At 28.6% G+C, this 20,431-nt stretch overlaps 2 protein-coding genes across 4 annotated transcripts; one reads left to right on the top strand and one right to left on the bottom strand.

Annotated features, from left to right (window-relative positions):
• Window positions 1–56: 56 nt before the first annotated feature.
• On the top strand, window positions 57–12,087 carry LOC145186033 (7-methylguanosine phosphate-specific 5'-nucleotidase A-like). The gene is made up of 12 exons (XM_090099229.1): window positions 57–549; window positions 3,124–3,222; window positions 3,297–3,366; window positions 3,478–3,524; window positions 3,698–3,741; window positions 3,876–3,917; window positions 4,061–4,150; window positions 4,916–4,992; window positions 6,802–6,887; window positions 6,982–7,077; window positions 7,161–7,268; window positions 11,750–12,087. Exons 1-12 carry the CDS (start codon window positions 424–426, stop codon window positions 11,852–11,854), a joined length of 990 nt encoding a protein of 329 aa, XP_089955355.1. The 5' UTR covers window positions 57–423; the 3' UTR covers window positions 11,855–12,087.
• LOC145186031 (uncharacterized) lies at window positions 11,893–16,381 on the bottom strand. 3 transcript variants are annotated; one of them, XM_090099224.1, is made up of 6 exons: window positions 16,188–16,381; window positions 15,244–15,989; window positions 14,300–14,947; window positions 13,994–14,143; window positions 12,706–13,373; window positions 11,893–12,609 (listed from the first exon to the last, which is right to left on the bottom strand). In XM_090099224.1, the coding sequence occupies exons 2-6, from the start codon at window positions 15,851–15,853 to the stop codon at window positions 12,322–12,324; spliced, it is 2,364 nt and encodes a 787-aa protein (XP_089955350.1). In that variant the 5' UTR covers window positions 15,854–15,989; window positions 16,188–16,381; the 3' UTR covers window positions 11,893–12,321. The 3 variants fall into 3 exon arrangements, 2 of the variants coding, with proteins under 2 accessions (XP_089955350.1, XP_089955351.1); XR_016456063.1 differs by lacking the exon at window positions 11,893–12,609 and adding an exon at window positions 13,622–13,717 and having other exon boundaries at window positions 13,208–13,373; XM_090099225.1 differs by lacking the exon at window positions 16,188–16,381 and having other exon boundaries at window positions 14,300–14,858; window positions 15,244–15,408.
• Window positions 16,382–20,431: the final 4,050 nt, after the last annotated feature.

Genomic DNA, 20,431 nt, shown 5'->3' with positions numbered 1-20,431 from the left:
AGATAATCTTCATAGAAATTACTTTTCCTGCATTCATTCCTTTCTGTAAAACCTGATTATAATCTACTGCTTTTATTTTGGTAGTTTCATTGTTGTGATTTTTCCTGTTGTTTTGTAACTGAAATACTCTGTGGAATTTACTTCAGTTACTTTATTATCTTCTCAACTGCTGTTATAATGTTTTTTATGTGGGTTTGTAAACACAAGTTTACATTTTGTATACTTTGCAAATATTTTTTATATAAAAAAATATTTAAAAAAAGAATGTTTCTTTGTTTCTTTAATTTTTTATTTTTTCCAATATTTTCATGTGTTTTTTTTTTTATATATATATACAAATTTGTTTTATTCACTTTTTTTCTTCTTAGTCAACTTTCATAAATAAACTTTAAAAAGGCAAAGGAAGTTATAGGAAGGTCTGTCATGACCAAATATATTCATCACATAACAGCTGCTGTTCTTGCTAGTGCTGTAGCTTCTCTCGGTGGTTACTTCGTTTATAAAAGACACAGCAAGAAACAGTTTGTTCACAAAAAAGTTAATGAACTTGTAAGTTGTTATATATAATTCCTAATTAACTAATTATAACATCAATTCATTTGTGATTGACTGCCCCTATCTAAGCTGTGCTAACTGATTTTTACAAGAATAAACAAATCTCAAGAAGTTGATTTTGAATTGCTAAAAGTAACATAATTATAATAACATAAATAGGATGGTAAGAAGCACAAGATGCTTATAGATACTTTACTTTAAACTACTCTTGTATTATTTTGTTAAACTTTATTTTCTTCAAAAAAACAAATTTAGTTATATATTTGTTTTTTTGAAGAAAATAAAGTTTAACAAAATAAATCCTACTTGTTCATTATATATATAATGTAAATGAATATATATATATATATATATATATATATATATATATATATATATATATATATATATATATATATATATATATATATAATATATATACATATATATACAATATGTATACATATATTATATATATACATATATACACTACCGTGCAAAAGTCTCCGCTCATTTGTAATATTTCAATAAAGTAACAAAAGTTTGCAAGAAAATTGCGTTTATTTTTAATTGTTTATTAAACAATGAATTAGACAGTAAATACAATACATTTTAGGATGACTTTAAATATATAAAATCAAGAAAATGTTAATATACAAAGTTGTAAATGTTAAATTTTATTTTCATCAATATGAGACCCCTTGGAGCGTATAACAGCAGCACATAATCTTGGCATTCGGGCTAATAATTTATTCATGGTTTCCGCTGTTATCTCATTCCAAGCTTTTTGCAAACGTTCCCATAGCATTTGCTGATTAATAAAAGATGTTTCACCTGCTTCTCTGATCTTCCGATCCAGTTCATCCCACAACTTTTCGATGGGTGATAGATCTGGTGATTGAGGAGGCCAAGTCATAATTTTGCAAACTTTTCCCCTTTCTTTTAGTTTCAAATAATTTTTGCATAATCCAGATGCATGTTTTGGATCGTTGTCCTGCTGCATGATGAATCCTTTCCCGATTATACGAATACCAGATGGAATCGCGTGCTTAACCAAAATGTTATGGTACATGTGTTTATCCATGGTAGATGTGATTTTAACTAAATCTCCAGTTAACCCATTGCCAAAACATCCCCAAAGCATAATATTACCACCTCCATGTTTTACAGTACTTTGTATACATTGAGGAAGCACTCTTTCATTAGGTAAACGCCTAACATGTACGCGACGTCGGGTACCAAAAAGTTCGAACCTACTCTCGTCTGTCCATAGAACTTTCTTCCAATCTTCTAATCCCCAATTTTTATGCATTTTTGCCCATTCCAATCTTTTCTTCTTATTTACTGCCCTCAACAAAGGTTTACGTGCAGCAATGCGTCCAATTAAGTTGACTGATCTTAGTCTTCTTTTTACAGTATCAGTTGATACTGGCTTTACCCTTGTTTTGTTGAGTTCTGCTGTTAAAATTGCGGCTGGAATTTTTCTATTTCTTTTGCTGGACACAACAATAAACGTATCTTCTTGCCGTGATGTAACTCTTGGTCTTCCAGAACGTGATCTGTCACTGTTGGAACCAATATCATGCAATCGTTGTAGAGCATATCTCACAGCTGATTCGGATATTTTTAACCTGGAAGCAATTTTTCTATATGAATAACCTTCTTCACGTAAAATACATATTTTGCCATGAAGTTCTTCACAATATTCTTTCTTTACTTTCACCATTTCTCAAATTCTTTATTAAATTCAAGACATTAAATGCGCACACTAATGCCATTTTCAAGTATAAATATAAACATAAGTCTATTAAAAGCAACCAATTAAAATTACTGAAAACATCCTTACCATGCCGGAAAGTATCATGCTACTGTCAAACCTAAGCTTACAAAAAATATTTTGGTTAAAACTTTTGTGCAGTTTTAAATTTAATAAAGAATACTGAAGAACTTTATATGTATTTTACGTGAAAAAGGTTATTCATATAGAAAAATTTCTGCCATGTTTTTAGCAGCAGAACTCAACAAAACAAAGGTAAACAAAATTATTTGAAACAAAAAGAAAAGGAAAAAGTATGCAAAATTATGATTTGGCCTCATCAACTTTTTATATTAACATTTTTTTCTTTTTATATATTTAAAATCATCCTAAAATGTATTGCATTTACTGTTCCTTGCAAATATTACACATGAGCGGAGACTTTTGCACGGTAGTGTGTATATATATATATATATATATATATATATATATATATATATATATATATATATATATATATATATATATATATATATATATATATATATATATATATATATATATATATATATATATATATAATGTAAATGAATTGTTAACATTTTGACTTATTAACATTTTGTGCAAATAAAAATAAATTCAGTTACTAAATACTTAATTCCAATCATTTTAAAAGTACCATCATCTACATTAAACAAGTTACATTCTGAAGATTAAGAGATGTTGTTTGAATAATGACTTTTCTGTTATTTCAAATTTGTGTTTTTGATTACATTGATTGATGTATTTATTATGACTTACTTTCAAAAATTTATTCTCAGTTTTTATTCTAGGTTCACATTTTTGATGACAAAAATATTGTCATTAAAAATATTGTTTCATTTCGGGAGAAAATAAAAAAGTTTGTTGAAGATGGTGGTGATAAACTTCAGGTAAAATGATGGCTTTTCTTCAGTAATTAGAATTGTTTATTTTTTTTTGCTAAATTTTATTTGTTGTCATTAAGGTTTTGTCCGATTTTGATCGCACATTAAGTAAACACTTGGTTGGGGGTGCAAAAGGATTTACAAGCTTTGGTGAGAATTCTTTTTATTTTTACTTGTTTCTTTACAACATTTACATTAATGATTTTAATTTGTTTTTAAGATAAAAGTTTTTTTTAACATACATCTATTGTTGGCATTTAGGTGTTGTTGAACATTCTACATATTTACCATCATCTATTAATGAACAAGTAGGATTTTTTGCTATTTAAAAATGTCTTTTTCATGTTTAAAATGTGGCTCATTTGCAGGTATTAAAATATGTTTGAACAAAGAATTTATTTTCATTTGAATCTGATTTTTTCCTAAGTTTTTTGTAGATTTGTTGATGGGTTCTACTTAACTTACTAAATTTTACTTCTAGTTGACAGCCTTGCATGAGAAATACCATCCTATTGAAATGTCCACGTTAGTTCATTAAAAAATGTTCACATATGTTCACTGGATTCATATAATGTTTAAATTTATTTAAAGACATTTTTTAAATTTAAAAAAAAAAAAAAAAAAAATACAATAAAGTGTTTTACTGTTATTTCTTTTAGCACAATCAGCGAAGAACAGAAAATACCTTATATGATGGAATGGTATGTTTTCTTAATTAAATAACATCACTAGCATTTCACACATTAAATGTTTGACATCTTAAAAGGTTTTGGTACAAACAATGTTTAAACCAAAGTTTTTAGGAATTTAAAAAAATAAAAACTATTTTTAATTCTGTTTCTAGGTGGAGTGAAGCATTTATGCTAGCTGTGAATGCTGGAGTCCAAAAACGTCTAATTCCTGATATGGTTAGAGAGAGTAGACTGGTTCTAAGGTGGATTTTTTTAAGTTTTTTTTAGAAAAAAGATGTATGATGCATTTGATGTATGGTGCAAAAAGTATGATAGCATTCTAAGAATTGGACACATTCGAAAAATCCATTTAATCAAATTTTTTTCAAACTCCATAATAATTATTTCATCTCCATTCAAATCTCATCTTGTGTATAACTTTTGTGGTGTCTAAAAATTTTTTGTGTTGTCTTAATCGAATCTTTAATAAAAGATGTTTTCAAATTCTAAACGTCCTTTGAAGTTTTGAATATACTCCTACAAACCTACAAACATTTTTATTATTTTGCATTTCATGTATGTCTATAATTTAATTTTCAATGCAACTCAGTATTTTTTTCAAATAAAGAATCAAATGCTTTAACAAATCTGTTATTTAATTTTTTGCTTTTTTAGCAAGCAAAAAATTAAATAACAGATTTGTTAAAGCATTTGATTCTAGCAGTTTGGAGTCCCATTTGAACCCTTATTTATTTAAAAAGATTTTTTAAAATTCGAAGATTTGGATTTGTGAATCTTAGAATGCTAGTATGCTACTTGTGATGTATAAAATATGTGTAAATTGACTATTATTCATTCAATTATTATTTTGAATATAGTTCCAGCCAAATTATATTTAGAATATAGTTCATCAAATGTAACTACTGTTAATATTGCTTTATCTAAAAGAAATTTCAATAAAGTTTTTGCTTGATTGGATAGTTTAGCTTATAAACTTTTATGACTGAATTTTGTACTTATTTCTTCAGAGATGGAGCTGACCAGTTTTTTCACTTACTAAAAGAGAAGAACATTCCATTAATAATTGTTTCTGCTGGTTTAGGAGGTACGTTTTGGTAAAATAATGTTTTTTGTAACTAAAATAGCTCAAGCAAATAACTATGTAACACTTATAACCAACCATAAATATCACCTGTGTATGGGAATTTCTGATTTTATAATATATCTTATGATCTAAGAATAAACTATGTAACTTCAATGATCTAAGAATAAATTTAAAAAAAGCATTTTTAAATTTAGGATTTTACTTTTATTCTTTTTTTTTTTTTTTTTAATATTTCTTTTTCTTTAATAATTTCTTTTTGTGACTACACATGAATCTATAAAGGAAATAGTAATGTTTATTTACAATTTACTCAAATAATTGGCTTGCAAAATTAACAATTTTCAAATCATGCATAACATTGAAATTGAAAGTAAGCAAAGTATCGAGTGAAATGATCAAATTTAATATAATTATGATTAAATGTCACCAAAATAAATAAATTTGCGAATTAAAGTATTTGAATTTCGATTTTGAACTACTTTTTTTTTACTATTTATTATTATTATTATTATTATTATTATTATTATTATTATTATTATTATTATTATTATTATTATTATTATTATTATTATTATTATTTATTATTATTATTATTATTTATTATTATTATTATTATTAATATTAATATTATTATTATTATTATTATTTATTATTATTATTATTATTATTATTATTATTATTATTATTATTATTATTATTATTATTATTATTATTATTATTATTATTATTATTATTATTAGATAAATGAAGTTTTAAAATAATAACATCGCTCATAATGAATGACACATGCTTTGATAAATCTTTTGCAAATTAACACCTATAAAGTTTTTGCATAATTTTTAAATTTTGAATAAATGAAATAAACATTAGTATGACTAAGAGTCACCTTACGTTTTGAAAATGAAAAATAACGCAAGCAGTGAAATTTTCAAATATTTTAGCATCTACCTGGGTAGATGGTACGTGCAAGAAATGCAAATAAGCATAAGAAGCAAGAAAATCTATTTTGTAAATTAAAAAGAAAAAACTTTTTTTTTCTAACAGTATTAACTAATTTTGTATCATGATTTTAGAATGAATTTACATGAATTAATTTTGTATCATGATTTTACCATGAGTTTACATGAATTAATTTTCTTAAAAAAAAAGGAATAATAAGTTTTCACCTTAAATTTGTGACGTAGAGTGACCAGATTTATGAGATGATATTAGATATTTTTTTCGTCAAAATTGATGTTCTCTTTTGAAATAAATTGCTGAATACTTTTTTTTTTTTTTTCTTTAATTTATTCTTTGTAATTTTATTTTTTTTTACAATTTGAATTAAGAATATAACTAGCTTTATGTATTCGGAAAAAGATATGCATGTTCAAAGCTTAAGTGACCGGACTTAGACGATATTATATTTTATACCTCATTTATAAATGTAGTGTAAACTGCCTAAGGGAAAATGATACAAAGAAACTTAATGTTATCCAGTTGCATTTAATTGGTGTATCTCGGAATTCTGCTAAAAGTAATAATTAAAAACATTTTAGTTTAACATTGATGTTTTACTTCTAGTTTTAAATCTTTAATTAGGTTTTTTTTTTTTTTTTTTTTTTTTTTTTCTAAATCATTTTCCTCGCAAATTCCTAAACTTAAAGATATTCTTTAACGTGTTAAATTTCCATTTTCAAACTTTTTCTGTTAGTAAGCAATTTAATTTTATTTGATAAAATACAGATCTTATATCGCTCGGACTTCTTGTTTTAAATCTGTTTTGAATTTTTTACGTGAACGTAATTAATTCCTAACGTTTATGTTTAGACATAATTAATGAGGTGATGCGTCAACAGGCGGAATTGACGCACAACGTTTCGATCATGGCCAACTTCTATACATTTAATAGTGATGTAAGGATTTTCACTCATGCTTTTTGGGTTTGTTTTTTTTTTTTTTTTACTGGGGGTTTTTTTCTAATTGTTTGTTTTTTTGTTTGTTTGTTAGGGTTTTGTCACTGGTCTAAAAGGCGATGAAATGATACATTCATTTAACAAGAACGAACATTTAAAACATAGAATGGACTACTTTGAACGATACAAGGTACACATGTACAAAACATCTTTCATCGATTCTCATTCATATTTCGATGTTATAACTGATTTTAAATATTTCATATAAATTAGGAACGAACCAATCTAATTGTAATGGGAGACACTTTAGGTGATCCCTCGATGGCTGATGGGATTGTCAATAACGCTAACATTCTCAAAATAGGATTTTTAAATGAGAAGGTAATTTTTGAAGTGTTATAAAAATTATGTTATGTATGCTATGTCAGTTGAAAGAAAGGTGATGTAAGATGAAGAGAAAGTGCTATTAATGTAAATTAACAGTTCGTCCCTAAGAAAAGCTGCTTATTTTTACAAGTAGGATTTGTAAATAAAAAGTTACTCTTGGAATTTTTTTTTCTACTTGCTAACTTCACGAAATAAACGTACTTAAGGGATTTCTAATGCAAATAGTCTTGATTACTTGTAACGGTCATTCATACACAGAAATATTTTGTTTCAGTATCGTAAAATATTTAACTTCAATATTACTGTGTTAGATATTATGTAGATACATATTATGTTTTAAATAATATTGGCATCTTTTGATTTGTCTTCAGGAAGAGAGATAATTATAGTTAAAACCCTTTTTTTTTCTGTGATAAAAAAACATTTCTTACTATGCAGTTGTACTTCACCTTTCTTGTGATTGTTAACAGATGTTCAATAGTTTTTCAGTTTTTGAGGAAGTTTGTTAGCCGTAAGCATGATGTTTTAACTTTAAGTGGGATGTTCATTTAAGAATTTAAAAAAAGAAAAAAGACATTCTTTTCTACAACTTAAAATTTAAAAATTGCAAAAAAATGTGCTGAAATGAATGCCTAGATCAATGGTTTTTGATGGCATCATTTTCTGAAGGAAAGGAAAACAAATTTCTGTAATTACCACGACCGCGGTCGTTTCCATGTGTAAATATGTTGTTAAGACACATTATCTATAGACATTAAGCATCTGCGTCTCGTTATTTTTTTTATTCGAGACGAGACGAGACGATGATATCCGGGACACAATTTTTAAAATCCGAAAGAAAATTTATTGTCCCGGTTTATAACTTCATTCCGGGACAGTTTATTCGTCAATTTTTTCCGGGACATTTCTTGTCTCGTTATGCTTGTTCCGGTTCATTTCAGAGAAAACGATTCCGAGACGCAGACCCTTAAATAGACATCGATTAGAACGTGTTAAAAATAGTTATTCAATTAAGATAATTACTTATAGATCAACATAATTTTACTTAGCACTAGCTTTTTAAAAAAAAATATTGTTTCATGCTGCATGGCAGCACCAACATATTCATAACTTTCAAACTATTAAAGTAAGAGAAAAAACAATCGGTAGAAAGAATGTTGGTCTGTTTGCCAAAAAAAACGCTAAAATCGCTAAAAAAACTTAATGTTTCAAATCATGAACTGGAGTTTTTTTTGGAGAATCGCGAAGACATTTTAACGGTGTCCGAGTAGAAAGATTTTTAATAGAGAAAAAAAAGAATATTACTTTGTGCTTAGATGGTTTGTTTTTCTACTTGAAGAAACTCGGTGAAATAATAAAAGGTAAATCAGTCCCCAGAATCCTAAGAAAAGTTCCCCTTTTGAAAAAAAGGAAAGATTGCGTTTTGCATATAAATTGACCTGCTTTAAAACGGCCTAACATTGTGTGTTCTGATGAGAGCAAAATTGTTTTATTTGGGTCGTTAGACGTAGGATATATGCAAGGAAGCCACCTAACTCTTCATACAAATGCAATAAAAACTGTTAAACATAACGGAGCAAAAATAAACATTTAGGCTTGCTTTTTTTATTATGTCGTAGGACCGATCTATAAAATTGATGGATCAAAATAATTTTCTCGAAATATTACAAAACACCATGTTACCCTATGCATAAGAAGACATGTCACTCAGCGGGTTTATATGCAAGACCATGACTCAAAGCATATCAATCACAGACTTAAAAGTTGGTTCGTGGAGAATAAGATTGTAGTTATGAATTGGCCAAAGCAGCCACCTGATCTCAATCCGATGGAAAACCTTCGGACAAGTGTAAAAGAGGGCTGTTTATAGTGAAAAACCAAAAAATAAGTAACAGTTTATCAATTGTTATTCAGAATGCTTGTAAAAACACTCTTTTAGAACATCAAAAATCTGATAACCTCTATGCTAAACAGGTGAAAAGTTTTAATGAAAAAGCAGGGGCATGTGATTAAATATTAATTTTTTTACTATTGTTTAATTACTTTTGTATCATTTTGTTGTCAGCAAAATTTATTTGTAATATTATAATAATACTATTATTATGTCTGACCTATTGTTTATATTCATATAATTATTGTAAATTAAAGCCAAAACTTAAAATTTCACATCTATTTAACTCATAATTCAGTATTACAATTTCATTTACAATAATAATTTAAAGAAAATAGATTCGTTAACTTTGATCCCACTACTATAATTTTGTCCACAACTTTACATGCATCCTCAAAACTCAACTTTGAGCCTTACTACACAAGTTAGATAAACAATTGGATTCTCTGCAACTCTCTCGCTCCAGATTACTCTCGTAAAATCTGTGGTAACTGTCCTACCATACGAATATTACCTCTATCAGAGGACAATACGAAAAGATTTTATTAAGTCATACAAATAAATTGGAATAAGTATTAAGTCACAAATCATATACAGGAGGTGTAGATCAAACGGTCTTTGCAAGTTTTATATGCATAGTCTTTAAAAATGTTGTCACATTTCAACTTGGTGGCCTTTAAATGTTTTAACGATCTTAAGGTGACCAAGTATCCGTATATTAGCTATTAAAATATTTTGACTTGAACAAAAAGCTAAAGAAAATGAAACTATAGTTCAAATTAGTCATTAGGGAAAAGTCCAAACAACGACTTTCACTGTTGCAATTTATGCAATGATTTTACGACTATGGTCATGGCCTTTCGAACTGATAAAGATGATCACAATTTTTTTTTATAACACTCGTTTACCCAAAATTCTTCAATCAAAAAAAAAAACTCTCTAAAAATTCTTTTTAAAAACTTTCTTCCCTTATTTCTGTTTATTCAAGTCCTTCATTACTCTATTTTTGAGCTTCTATAGTTCTCCATTACTGTTTCGTTGCTATATTTACTTATTTACTTGACAGATAAATAAGTCTCTGCGTGTACGTCCTTTCTCAATCGCTGTTTTTAATTTTACTCGTTACGTTTTATTATCTTGTCTTTTACTTACCTGACAGGGTGAATAAGTCTTTGTGTATACGTCTTTTCTTAATCGCTGTTTTTAACTTTTCTCTCATTCCGCTTTATGATTTATTTACATGATTGGTTGATGGAGTCTTCGTGTGTACGTTTTTTCTACCGTTGTTTTTTATTTAATTCTCCCTCCTATCACAAATAGACGTTCTTGTTAGATTTTTGCAACCAAAACTTGCAAAAAGTACTGTTTTTGAGCAAGGGACAATCTTGATTAAAAAATTGCTTAACGGTGAAATTCCTAAGGCACTGTTAAGTGATTTACAAATTCATACAATAGTAATATTCAATATAATTATATTGTAACACTCCTACTATTGAGCGAGACTTTGTTTTGTCTGCACATAGGAAAGAAGCCGTTAATGGACTTTAAAAGTGATGGGATTTTTTAAGGCTCGAAAAACGAACACCAGTTTTATGATATTTTACATGAAAATTGTGTAGTGAAATAAATATACTTGACCATAGATGAAAAATATGGTTGTTATAGTCATATATGTACTACGGTGTCATTGGCAGAAAAGATTAAGGGCATACTATTTGATCATTTCTGGTTGTTATAGTCATATATGTACTACGGTGTCATCGGCAGAAAAGGTAAAGGGCATACTATTTGATCATTAAATGCAAAATTCTTGATATGAAGTAGATTTGGCCATTATCAGAAGTAAAGCACCAACATCAAACAATTTTTCGCTCAATATTTGAATGCACCTTTGAAAATGTGATTTGGTGATTTTTCTTTTGCTTGAATTGTTTTTTTTAGCAGTCATAAATAGTTTTTAATGAGATATATGCTGGTTTTAGCAATTAATGTCTTTATTTTTGTTGCTGTCAGGACAGTAACTCTCTGTCCGTAACATGAACATTACTAACATGAAATAGCATAAAACTAACATGAAATAACATGAAAATTGGGAAAATCTTTCTAGTCAATAGTTCCCATCTATAGGAGGTAAATTTAGATAAAAGATTGTGTTCATTCCCTATTCCTCGTTTATTGTTCTATAAGCTCTTTAAATTTGAATCAACAAATTCTTAAATGACGACTAAAATATTTTACAAATTACTAAAAATTGTTGTACTATAAATTCAACCCATCAATGATGTTTTCAAATTATCCTCTTATTTTTTGATTTACATTTATTCAATCAAATTTTTGTTTCAACCGACAAATTTAGCTAATGCACCTTAGAATTCTTAGATAATTATCTTGTCAGTATGAAATAAAATGAGTAGTTCATTGGTGTAGATAAAGTTTAATATATGAACGCTTGTTGGTTGAATCCTAAATTATGTAGTTTCTAGAATTTTAGAAATTACAAAAGTAGGTATTAATACTGGTGACCCTCTTTAAAATGAAAATGTCACAACCAATACTATATGGATTGAACCTGTTGTTTTTTCAGGTTGAAGAATCTTTGAGCGCTTACTTAAACGTATATGACGTAATATTTACCAATGACGTAAACCTGGATAGGTTGACAGTTTTTTTGCATACCTTATTGAATTAATCAGTGTAGGCGACAGCAGTTGAAACTATAATAAGCAATTAAATGTGATGGATATTTATTAGTATATATTTTTAGTCAACAATATTTATAGTTAACTATTTTCGGTTTATAGTTTTATTTTTAATACTATTTAAATTTCTTGTATATTAATATCATATTTTTTTACATTGGATGTTCATATAGCGCGTTTTGTAATGAAATATTTAGTAATGAAAACAATTGCTTTAACAATAGTATTTTCATTTTTCATAGTTATCTTTTTGAAGCTTGTGTGAAATTTTTGTTACCATATTTATCTAAGGTTATCTTAAAGACCCTTTTTGTAACTCAAGTGCTATTAGTAAAGTTCTTGAATTGTTGGAAAACACTTTTATTAGAAAGGAGCTGAACGGTTTTTTTAAAATCGATCATGAAATCTTCTATTGAACTTGCTGTGTCTTAAAAAGAAAGGGGAACAAATCAACTTCTCAAACATTTATTACGGCAAATCTTGACGGAACAATTCGTATTTCTTCTAGAGGGACATCTGTAAACGTATAACTATAGCCATTAAATGTGCTATACTTTCTGTCTTCTTCACTTTTTAAATGATGTCCATCGAGCAAAATGCTTGACGGTAACCTCTTTACATTAGTTACTACACCTTCGTGATATAAGAAGAAAGACTTGCTTTCTAAATTATGAGTGCCTTGACGAAAAAGAACAATTGTTCCTTGTCCCACCTCATCGTGATCAGGCTGAATGTCTAATGCGACCTGAAAGCAAGAAAATAATACTTAAATTGTTTTAAAAAGATTATTCTAAACGCGTTAATCTGTTTTTACTAAATTTGAGATAAATTTGGACCGTACATGCTCAAAGGATTGAACTTTTTCATCATCATCTCCATCATCCCAGTCAACTGTGTATTCAAGAGTGACGCTGTCGTAGGAAACAACAGTTGCAGTATAGTACGCATGATTCTTGTAACGAGCAACAACATGGTCACCTACCTTTGGCACTTTAGTATTTTTATTGCTCACATTTGATTCTTTATTTGAGCTAAATTCGTATTTAATACGTTCTATAATTTCTGTGAGTTTTTCTTTAAAATGATCTGCGTGTGAAATATTTTGGAGGGAAACTGGCTTAACATTCCTTGACGCTAATAAAGCTCCTACTGTTGTGTTTTTCCAGTTCTCTCCAGTTCCAACAATAATAGGTACAACTTTTTTTTCTAATACTTTGATTGCAAATTGAAATTCATATCGACAGTTGGTGCTTTCAGCGTACTCATCGCTTATGAAAGGAACAAATATACTTGTCTCCTTTATACCTTTCAAAATTTGTTCAAATAAACCCGCTGATTTTTCTGCCGAAGTGAGTTCTTTTACGTCCAACCATGTTGAGAACTTACACTCTTCAATACAAGAGTTGATGTACCGCGGATCCGAAAACAAATTTCCAACGTGATTATAAACTTCATTATTTCTCTTTGCGTTCAATGAATTTGCCCAGCAATACGATATGAAAAGATCTTCTATTGGAAAGATTCGGTAAACATTTTACAAAAATAGAAAAATACTTTTTTCGTTTTGAAAAAAAGAAGGAAACTGTTTTTTCTAAAAAAGCAATTTAACGAGAAAAAATGGAAGTCAAAAGTTTTTCTGATATTACTCAAAGCAATACATTGATATTAGATCAATCTATGAAATGTAATAAGTATGTGATATGTATAAATTAAATAAGAGTTTAAAATAATTATTAAAAATGCAACTAAAATTTTACTTTAATTTTGAAATCAAAAACATGTTGATCTTTTTTGCATAACAAAATTTGAACTTCTCTAATGTTGAGCAACAAACATAACAAATGAAAGAACTACTAAAAAAGACGTTGTTTTAACAACATTAATTAGCTATATTGCAATATAACATGTTAATTAGCATACATTAGCAAATAACATGTTAACTTAACATACATTACCAACGTAACGTTAAATTAGCATATATTAGCAATATAATATGTTAACTTAACGTTACATTACCAATGTAACGTTAAATTAGCATATATTAGCAATAAAACATGTTAAATTAACATACATTACCAATGCAACGTTAAATTAGCATATATTAGAAATGTAACGTTAAATTGACATACTGTTTTCCTTTTTCTCAGTAATAGTTTCTAAAGTTAATACATCCAGTGATGTTATAGATCTTTTCAACGACTCATATAATTCTTTAAATTTAGATTCGTAAACAGTTTTGTCTTTAAAATGGATGTACAATTCACCAGCAATTAACAATCCTTCAATATAAAGTTTTTTTTTTAAAAAAAGCGTCTGAAAATTGTTTTAAATAAAATATCATTTTATTTATAAAAAGACATACCTGCTAACTTGAATAAGATGTTGCATACCTAACAATTTGTAATAATAGTTTATAAAATCTATCTGTCTCTCACCTACAACAGATACTACCCACTCCTTTCCATTTCCTACAACAAGTGGTACAACTGGTTTTTTTAATGTGGTTTTCGCATATTGAAATTCCATTCGACATTGTTCGTTAAGAACATACGTGTCATTAATACACGCTATAAAAACCTTTGATTTTTTCATCATCAAGACTTTTTCTTTCAAGTCGCTGCTTCTACATCCATCAGTTACACTTATACCATTTTTTTTCAAATTTTTTTCAACTTCGTTGGGAAAAAAAGAAGGACCGGTGAAGTTATTTTCATATGATAAATAAGCATCAACACTGCCGGAGGCAAATTCATCAACTTCATTAGAGCTATCTAATAAATCAAATACATTAGGACCCACTCGTAGTTCATCTTTATTGTAATTAATAAACTCAAAACTGTAGTTTTGATACGATGTGCTTTTTCCGTCAGCCAATCCTTTGGTATGAACACCATCGTAAGTAACACCAGTGTCTGTTTTATTTATTTTTGTTATTGTCCCTTGGTGGTAACGCCTTCCACCATGTAGTTGGGTTTGGCCAGCTGAGTATTGTCCCTGAGGAAAAAGTACAATGCTACCAATACCAACTTCATTATCTGAAGGTACTTTATCTAAGGCAATGTTTTTGTAACTGACTCTTCTCCCTAAAAAAATCCATCTATCTATCTATCTATCTATCTATCTATCTGTCTATCTATATATATGTATATATATATAATATATGTATATATACATATTATATATATATAATATATATATATATATATATATATATATATATATATATATATATATATATATATATATATATATATATATATATATATATATATATATATTGATAGATAGAGACAGAGAGAGAGACAAAGACGGAGAGAGACAGATTAAATTTGAATTATGTAAATGAAATGAAAACAACTAAAAAAAATACTTTAAATACCTGTTGAGTCACCGTCATCCCAATCAATTAAATAAGTCAAGTCCTCGCAATTAAACTCAACTATAGTTGCGGGAAAATATTGCCATAATGCTCTGTCCCACATTGCTAAAACATGATCTCCAGGTTTAGGAAGATTCTTATTTATATTAATGGCTTTTTCTTTTGCAATGCACTGCTCATCTTTGAAAACAAAATTATGCTCCGCTGACATATGAGACAGTAGCTCATCAGTCCCTTCTAAACGCTTTTTGCATTTTGGGCAATCATGTGAGATGCAACATATTTTTAAATGTTTTTTTAAGTGCTTAATTTTAAAAGAGTTGTTACAAATTGGACATTGAATAAATGAGACCTCTTTTTCATTGTGTTTCATTGGGTTGTGGTAAACAATCAAATGCTCAATAAGAGTTTTACTTATCAATTCCTGGTGGCAGTAAGGGCAAGTCATTTGTCTTTCTTCTGCGTTCTCAGTTTCTAATAAAATAGCCTCACTTATCTTGTTAGCTTGTTTAGAAGAGCAATTCAGACAAGCAATATAATTTGGTTCTTTATCTTTTTCGTGAAGTTTGTTATGCTGTTTTAAGTCTTTCTTGGAGGAAAAGTTTCCCATAAAGCATGTTGAGCATTTAAAAGAATGTTTTTCGCGAACGTGTTTAATAAATTCTTCACCTTTTTTTGGTTTGAAATTGATTGCACTCGGAGCAAATTACTCTTGTGATTGAACTCCCGATATCGAAATTTTCCAGCTAAAAAATGAATATGTAATTTAAAGAAAACTAAATACTAACATAGGTTCTGCCACAACCACTGCTTTTGTACAAAGATTTTTTAAACTATTTGATTGCACATTTATGAAGCTTTTTCTTTATAGTTTTTTTTTTTTTTTTTTTGAAGATTATTCATATTAAAAATTAGACAAAAGTTATACGTTGCTTAAGCTTTACCTTGAAACTGTTGTAATAGTTATAAACTCTTCCTTGCTCAAAGCACTTATATAAAAATGTTTTTCCTGTGTCTATTAATACACAAAGTAGCAATCCATTTTGTGAATATGATAGGCAGCTCACTTTTTTGTCATCTTTGAAATATTTTATTTGTTTTTTTTTGTTTTTTGACGTAATAAGTGCACATCTGTAAGAGCTTAGTCGACAAGAATCAGAAGTGTTTAAAATTATCCATTGTCCTCCCATTGAGCCAATTGCAATTACTTTTCCTGAAGGGTGAAAAGCTACTGCAGAGCATGGTGTATTCAAGTTCGTTTTCCAGATTTCAGAATAGCCTTTAACTGACCATAAAGTAACTAATCCATCGTTTCCTGCACTTACAAATGATGTTCCACATGGACTTTTTGCAAACATGGTATTTCCATCAGACGGGCCGTGTAGTTTGTATACCTTCTTTGAAATGGAATCGCACTTTACTTCTCCAGAAATTACCTTTAATTGTAAACGTAACTTTAAATGTTTCATATCACGTAAATATTTATATTTATGGAAATATTATAAATTGATAGTTTTGTATTTTATTAAATATTATAGTACAATTGGGAATTCTAAATGCTTTTGCTAAACCAGAAAGAAGGAAAAACTTAAAGAAAGAACCCCAAGTTGAAACATTCGTTTCAGTTAAATTTTAAAGAGAAGTGCTACATGGGAAATATTTTATTGTTGTTGCCTAAAGAAACTTTAAAAGAAGACCCCTGACATTCAATAAAAGACGCGTGAGAGATTGAAATTAGCTTAACGTTGTTGATGCCCAATTTTGTCTGCATATTTATCCTTGGTTAGCGTCGCTTCATCTACTATCTGCGGTAAGTAATAATAACCGCATATTAATTAAATTGATAACGGTTTAATTGAATTATTTAATTGACATAAGTTGAGTTGAAATAGGCTTTGATAATTGGTAGATGACTTTCGGGCAATCAATCACTCAACAAGTCTTTCTTTTATTATATTAAATGGGTCAACTTATGTGTCAACAATTCAACATTTGCAGGAAATTTTATTGCACTACTTTTTGTAGCAAAAAATTGCTGTTGAAACGTATCGTATACTCGCGGTTTTTTATGGTAACAATCTTCCACCTGAAAAAATCTAAGGTGAAGAGTTGTAATCATTATTTAACGAAGGCCCCCCATGCCAAACACTTTAAAAGCAGTCAGAATCATTATGTACTGAATAGTGTTGTTATCGACTTCGACTAAATCGACTAAAAGTCGACTAGTCGAAATTAGTCGAATTTTAAAATTCGAATAGTCGATTTAATCGACTATGGGTCTCTCACTAATCGACTAAAAGTCGAATTAGTCGGGTAATTATCCTAAAATCCTTATTTCAATTTTTTCACTTGACTAAATTTTATCAATCTCTAATTTTGTTATGATACTGATCAATTAGTAAAGAGATATTTTATAAGTTGTTTATCTTGTAAAGATAAGATATTTATAAAGATTGAGCCATGCGTAAGCATATCATTCATAGCTGTTTTTTTAATTCAACCAAAATATCTGACCATTAAACCTAATTGCTGTATCACATTAACTTAACTCTTAGCTTACTGTATGTACCAGCACTTCATTAATGTTTCCTTTTTCTCATTAAAGTAACCGGTTGACGTTAAGTAACCAGTTAACTTTTTAAAACAAAAGGTTAAGTAATGTGTTATAGTACTCAGTTAAGGATGCGAAAAAGTTTTATAAATCTGCTACCCCTAAAAAGGTTTAGCCAACCCCATCTGCCCCCATCTACCAACTCGACCGCTTTTTATTAAATTTTTTGATAACTTTTTGCTTTAAATGTTGTAAAAAATGATATAGAATGCCCACTCGTGTCTTTTTCCCTCACCCCGCGACAGCAACCCCCGTTCCATTTCGCCCTTTCATTCGATTTTAATTCATCTAATAAATTAGATGAATTAAAATTAAACAAAGGAAATGCTCTTGATAAAACAACAGCATGTGTTATTATAACAGTATTGCATACCACATACCTAGCTTTTTTGTTTACTCTCTTAAAGTTCTATTTGTTTTATAGCATCTAAAAAATAAATTGTCAAGCAACATTAAAGTATACGATTATAATATTCAAATATTACAATCATATACTTTAACGTTGCTTGACAATTTTTAGTCGAAATATTTGAATGAAAAATTTTATTCAAATAATTCGACCAAATCGAGTTTTAGTCGACTTAGTCGATTTTAAAAATGTATTAGTCGATTTTGGTCGACTTTGAAAAATACATTAATCGATTTAGTCGACTGTCGAATAGTTTCAAAGTCGTAACAACACTAGCACTGAATCAATTTTAAGCAAGCGTTTAAAATTGACTGGAATATTTCATAAACTAAGAAAATGGCAACTGTATGACTTAAAGGAGGCATTCAAAGGCGATTATTAATCTGTGGGATATTACTTGAAAGGCATGAAAGGAAGTCTGTTTTCACAGAACTGTAACTGGGAATGAGAAATGAATACATTACCATAATCGTGGGTGAAATCTGCCATTTAAACGTGATGAAATTATTACTGCTGTTCGTTATCAAGAAAAATCATTTTTCGATAACGTTTTTAATGCTTCAAACAAACTGTTAAATCAAGCATTAAAAGAAAAACGCTCTGATTATGTCAACAGACATGGCAAGGTGATCTTTCAATATGACAATCTTAGACCATACGCTGCGAAAGCGGTTAAAAAAAGATGGATAACGTGAATGTGGATAAACGTGGATGGGATGGTTTAAGGGCCCCAAGCTTTATTACATTTAAGTTCCCACCTTTTACCTACCCTCTTCCCTAAAACATTAAAAAAAAACTTATGAAATAATTGAATCTGGATTTTAATTGTAAGAAAATCAGACAATTTATTCAAAGACAAGTGTTCTTACAAATCTTCATGTTTTCAAAATGAATGCATATTCAACAAGAAAGGAAAAAAATACTAGAAACATTTGGTTAAAAACTGAATTGAGATGTATGACTGCTACGATTATTAGTTACTTAATAAACAATTAGTGATTTTAAATAATAAACAGCTACAACTGCTGATTTTGTGCACTAAATACTCAAATGCCAAAAAAATCGAACTGAGCTTTATATGTTCTTTGAAAACCAAATGCTCCTATTAGCATTTTTCTTCCTTTCATTTAAAGTATTATAGATTATCTCAGTTCAGCACAATTTAAATTGGCATCCAGTATCAGTATATGATGACAAATACAAACTAACATCGTTTTTTTTTAGGGGAGGAGGGATCGTTTTGGTGCTCCCCCTAGCGTGTAGGGGCCCGACGCATCGCTCGGGTCGCTCGACCTGTCCACGACCTTAACGCTTGCAACTACTTAAATGGGATGAGTTACACCACCCACTATAATTCGCCGTCGGACTATCATTTCTTTCGATCGGTGAACTTTCCGATTAGTACTTCAATTCTTATTGAGACATCGAAAAATGGCAATTCGAGTTTTTGTAATTGTCTTGTAAAGGGTTTGAATTAACAAGATATATCCTACAAGTCTGATGTACGCCAAGTAAAATTTACGGCATTAGTATTTTAAATTAGGGTATTTACTAACACTATTCTTGTTTTACTACAAACGTAACAGATTTATTTCCACTTTGGTTATTTTCGATTAATTATTTACGTAGAAGGAATACAATTTTACATTAAAACTTCAAAATAAAAAAAAAATTGTTGACAAAAAAATTGGTGGGTCAATATTGTTTATCTAACTACCCTCTGTTGCCAGTATTTCAAATCAGTTCCGATTACTTACTATTTGGGCTAATTCAAAGTGCGCAAACTTATGTTTGGAACGAAAACGAATTTTCTAATCGAAATCAATGAATTTTTTCTTTTAAAGAACTATCATGCAAATATATCCATCGGGCTTTTGACAATAATTGCCAAAAAAAGTAATCTCTTAAATAGCGTTTGTGATTGTGATTCAGGGTTTAAAGCTTCAGTAGTTATAAAATTTAAAATCATGAATAATAATATTACCAGTCAATGACATTTTAGCAGTATTTGATATTTTAAAAAAGGGCTGCATGAGTGTAATTATTTGTAAAATATAAAATCATAGTTTATGACGTGTTTATGGCCAGTAAATGGATGCTTCGACAAAATTTGATACTTCGAGAAATTAAGGCACAGTATATGATTCATTTTAATGCATGAATTAATC

Source organism: Hydra viridissima, unplaced genomic scaffold (genome assembly GCF_058129835.1).
Source record: "Hydra viridissima isolate aposymbiotic clone 2 unplaced genomic scaffold, HvirCarnegie_v1 scaffold_9, whole genome shotgun sequence".
Classification (NCBI taxonomy): domain Eukaryota; kingdom Metazoa; phylum Cnidaria; class Hydrozoa; order Anthoathecata; family Hydridae; genus Hydra; species Hydra viridissima.
The sequence above is the reverse complement of the archived record's forward strand: the minus strand, read 5'-3'. Positions and strand labels throughout refer to the sequence as shown.

Bases quoted from the DNA above. Each gene is read 5' to 3' on its own strand.
- LOC145186033 (XM_090099229.1), top strand. From the start codon at position 424: ATGACCAAATATATTCATCACATAACAGCTGCTGTTCTTGCTAGTGCT. The intron at 550-3,123 runs GTAAGTTGTTAT...TTTTTATTCTAG, and splicing joins ACAAAAAAGTTAATGAACTT to GTTCACATTTTTGATGACAA. The intron at 4,151-4,915 runs GTGGATTTTTTT...TTATTTCTTCAG, and splicing joins GAGAGTAGACTGGTTCTAAG to AGATGGAGCTGACCAGTTTT.
- LOC145186031 (XM_090099224.1), bottom strand. From the start codon at position 15,853: ATGGGAAACTTTTCCTCCAAGAAAGACTTAAAACAGCATAACAAACTT. The intron at 13,374-13,993 runs GTATGTCAATTT...TCTTTCCAATAG, and splicing joins TACTGAGAAAAAGGAAAACA to AAGATCTTTTCATATCGTAT. The intron at 12,610-12,705 runs GTACGGTCCAAA...TCTTGCTTTCAG, and splicing joins AAGTTCAATCCTTTGAGCAT to GTCGCATTAGACATTCAGCC.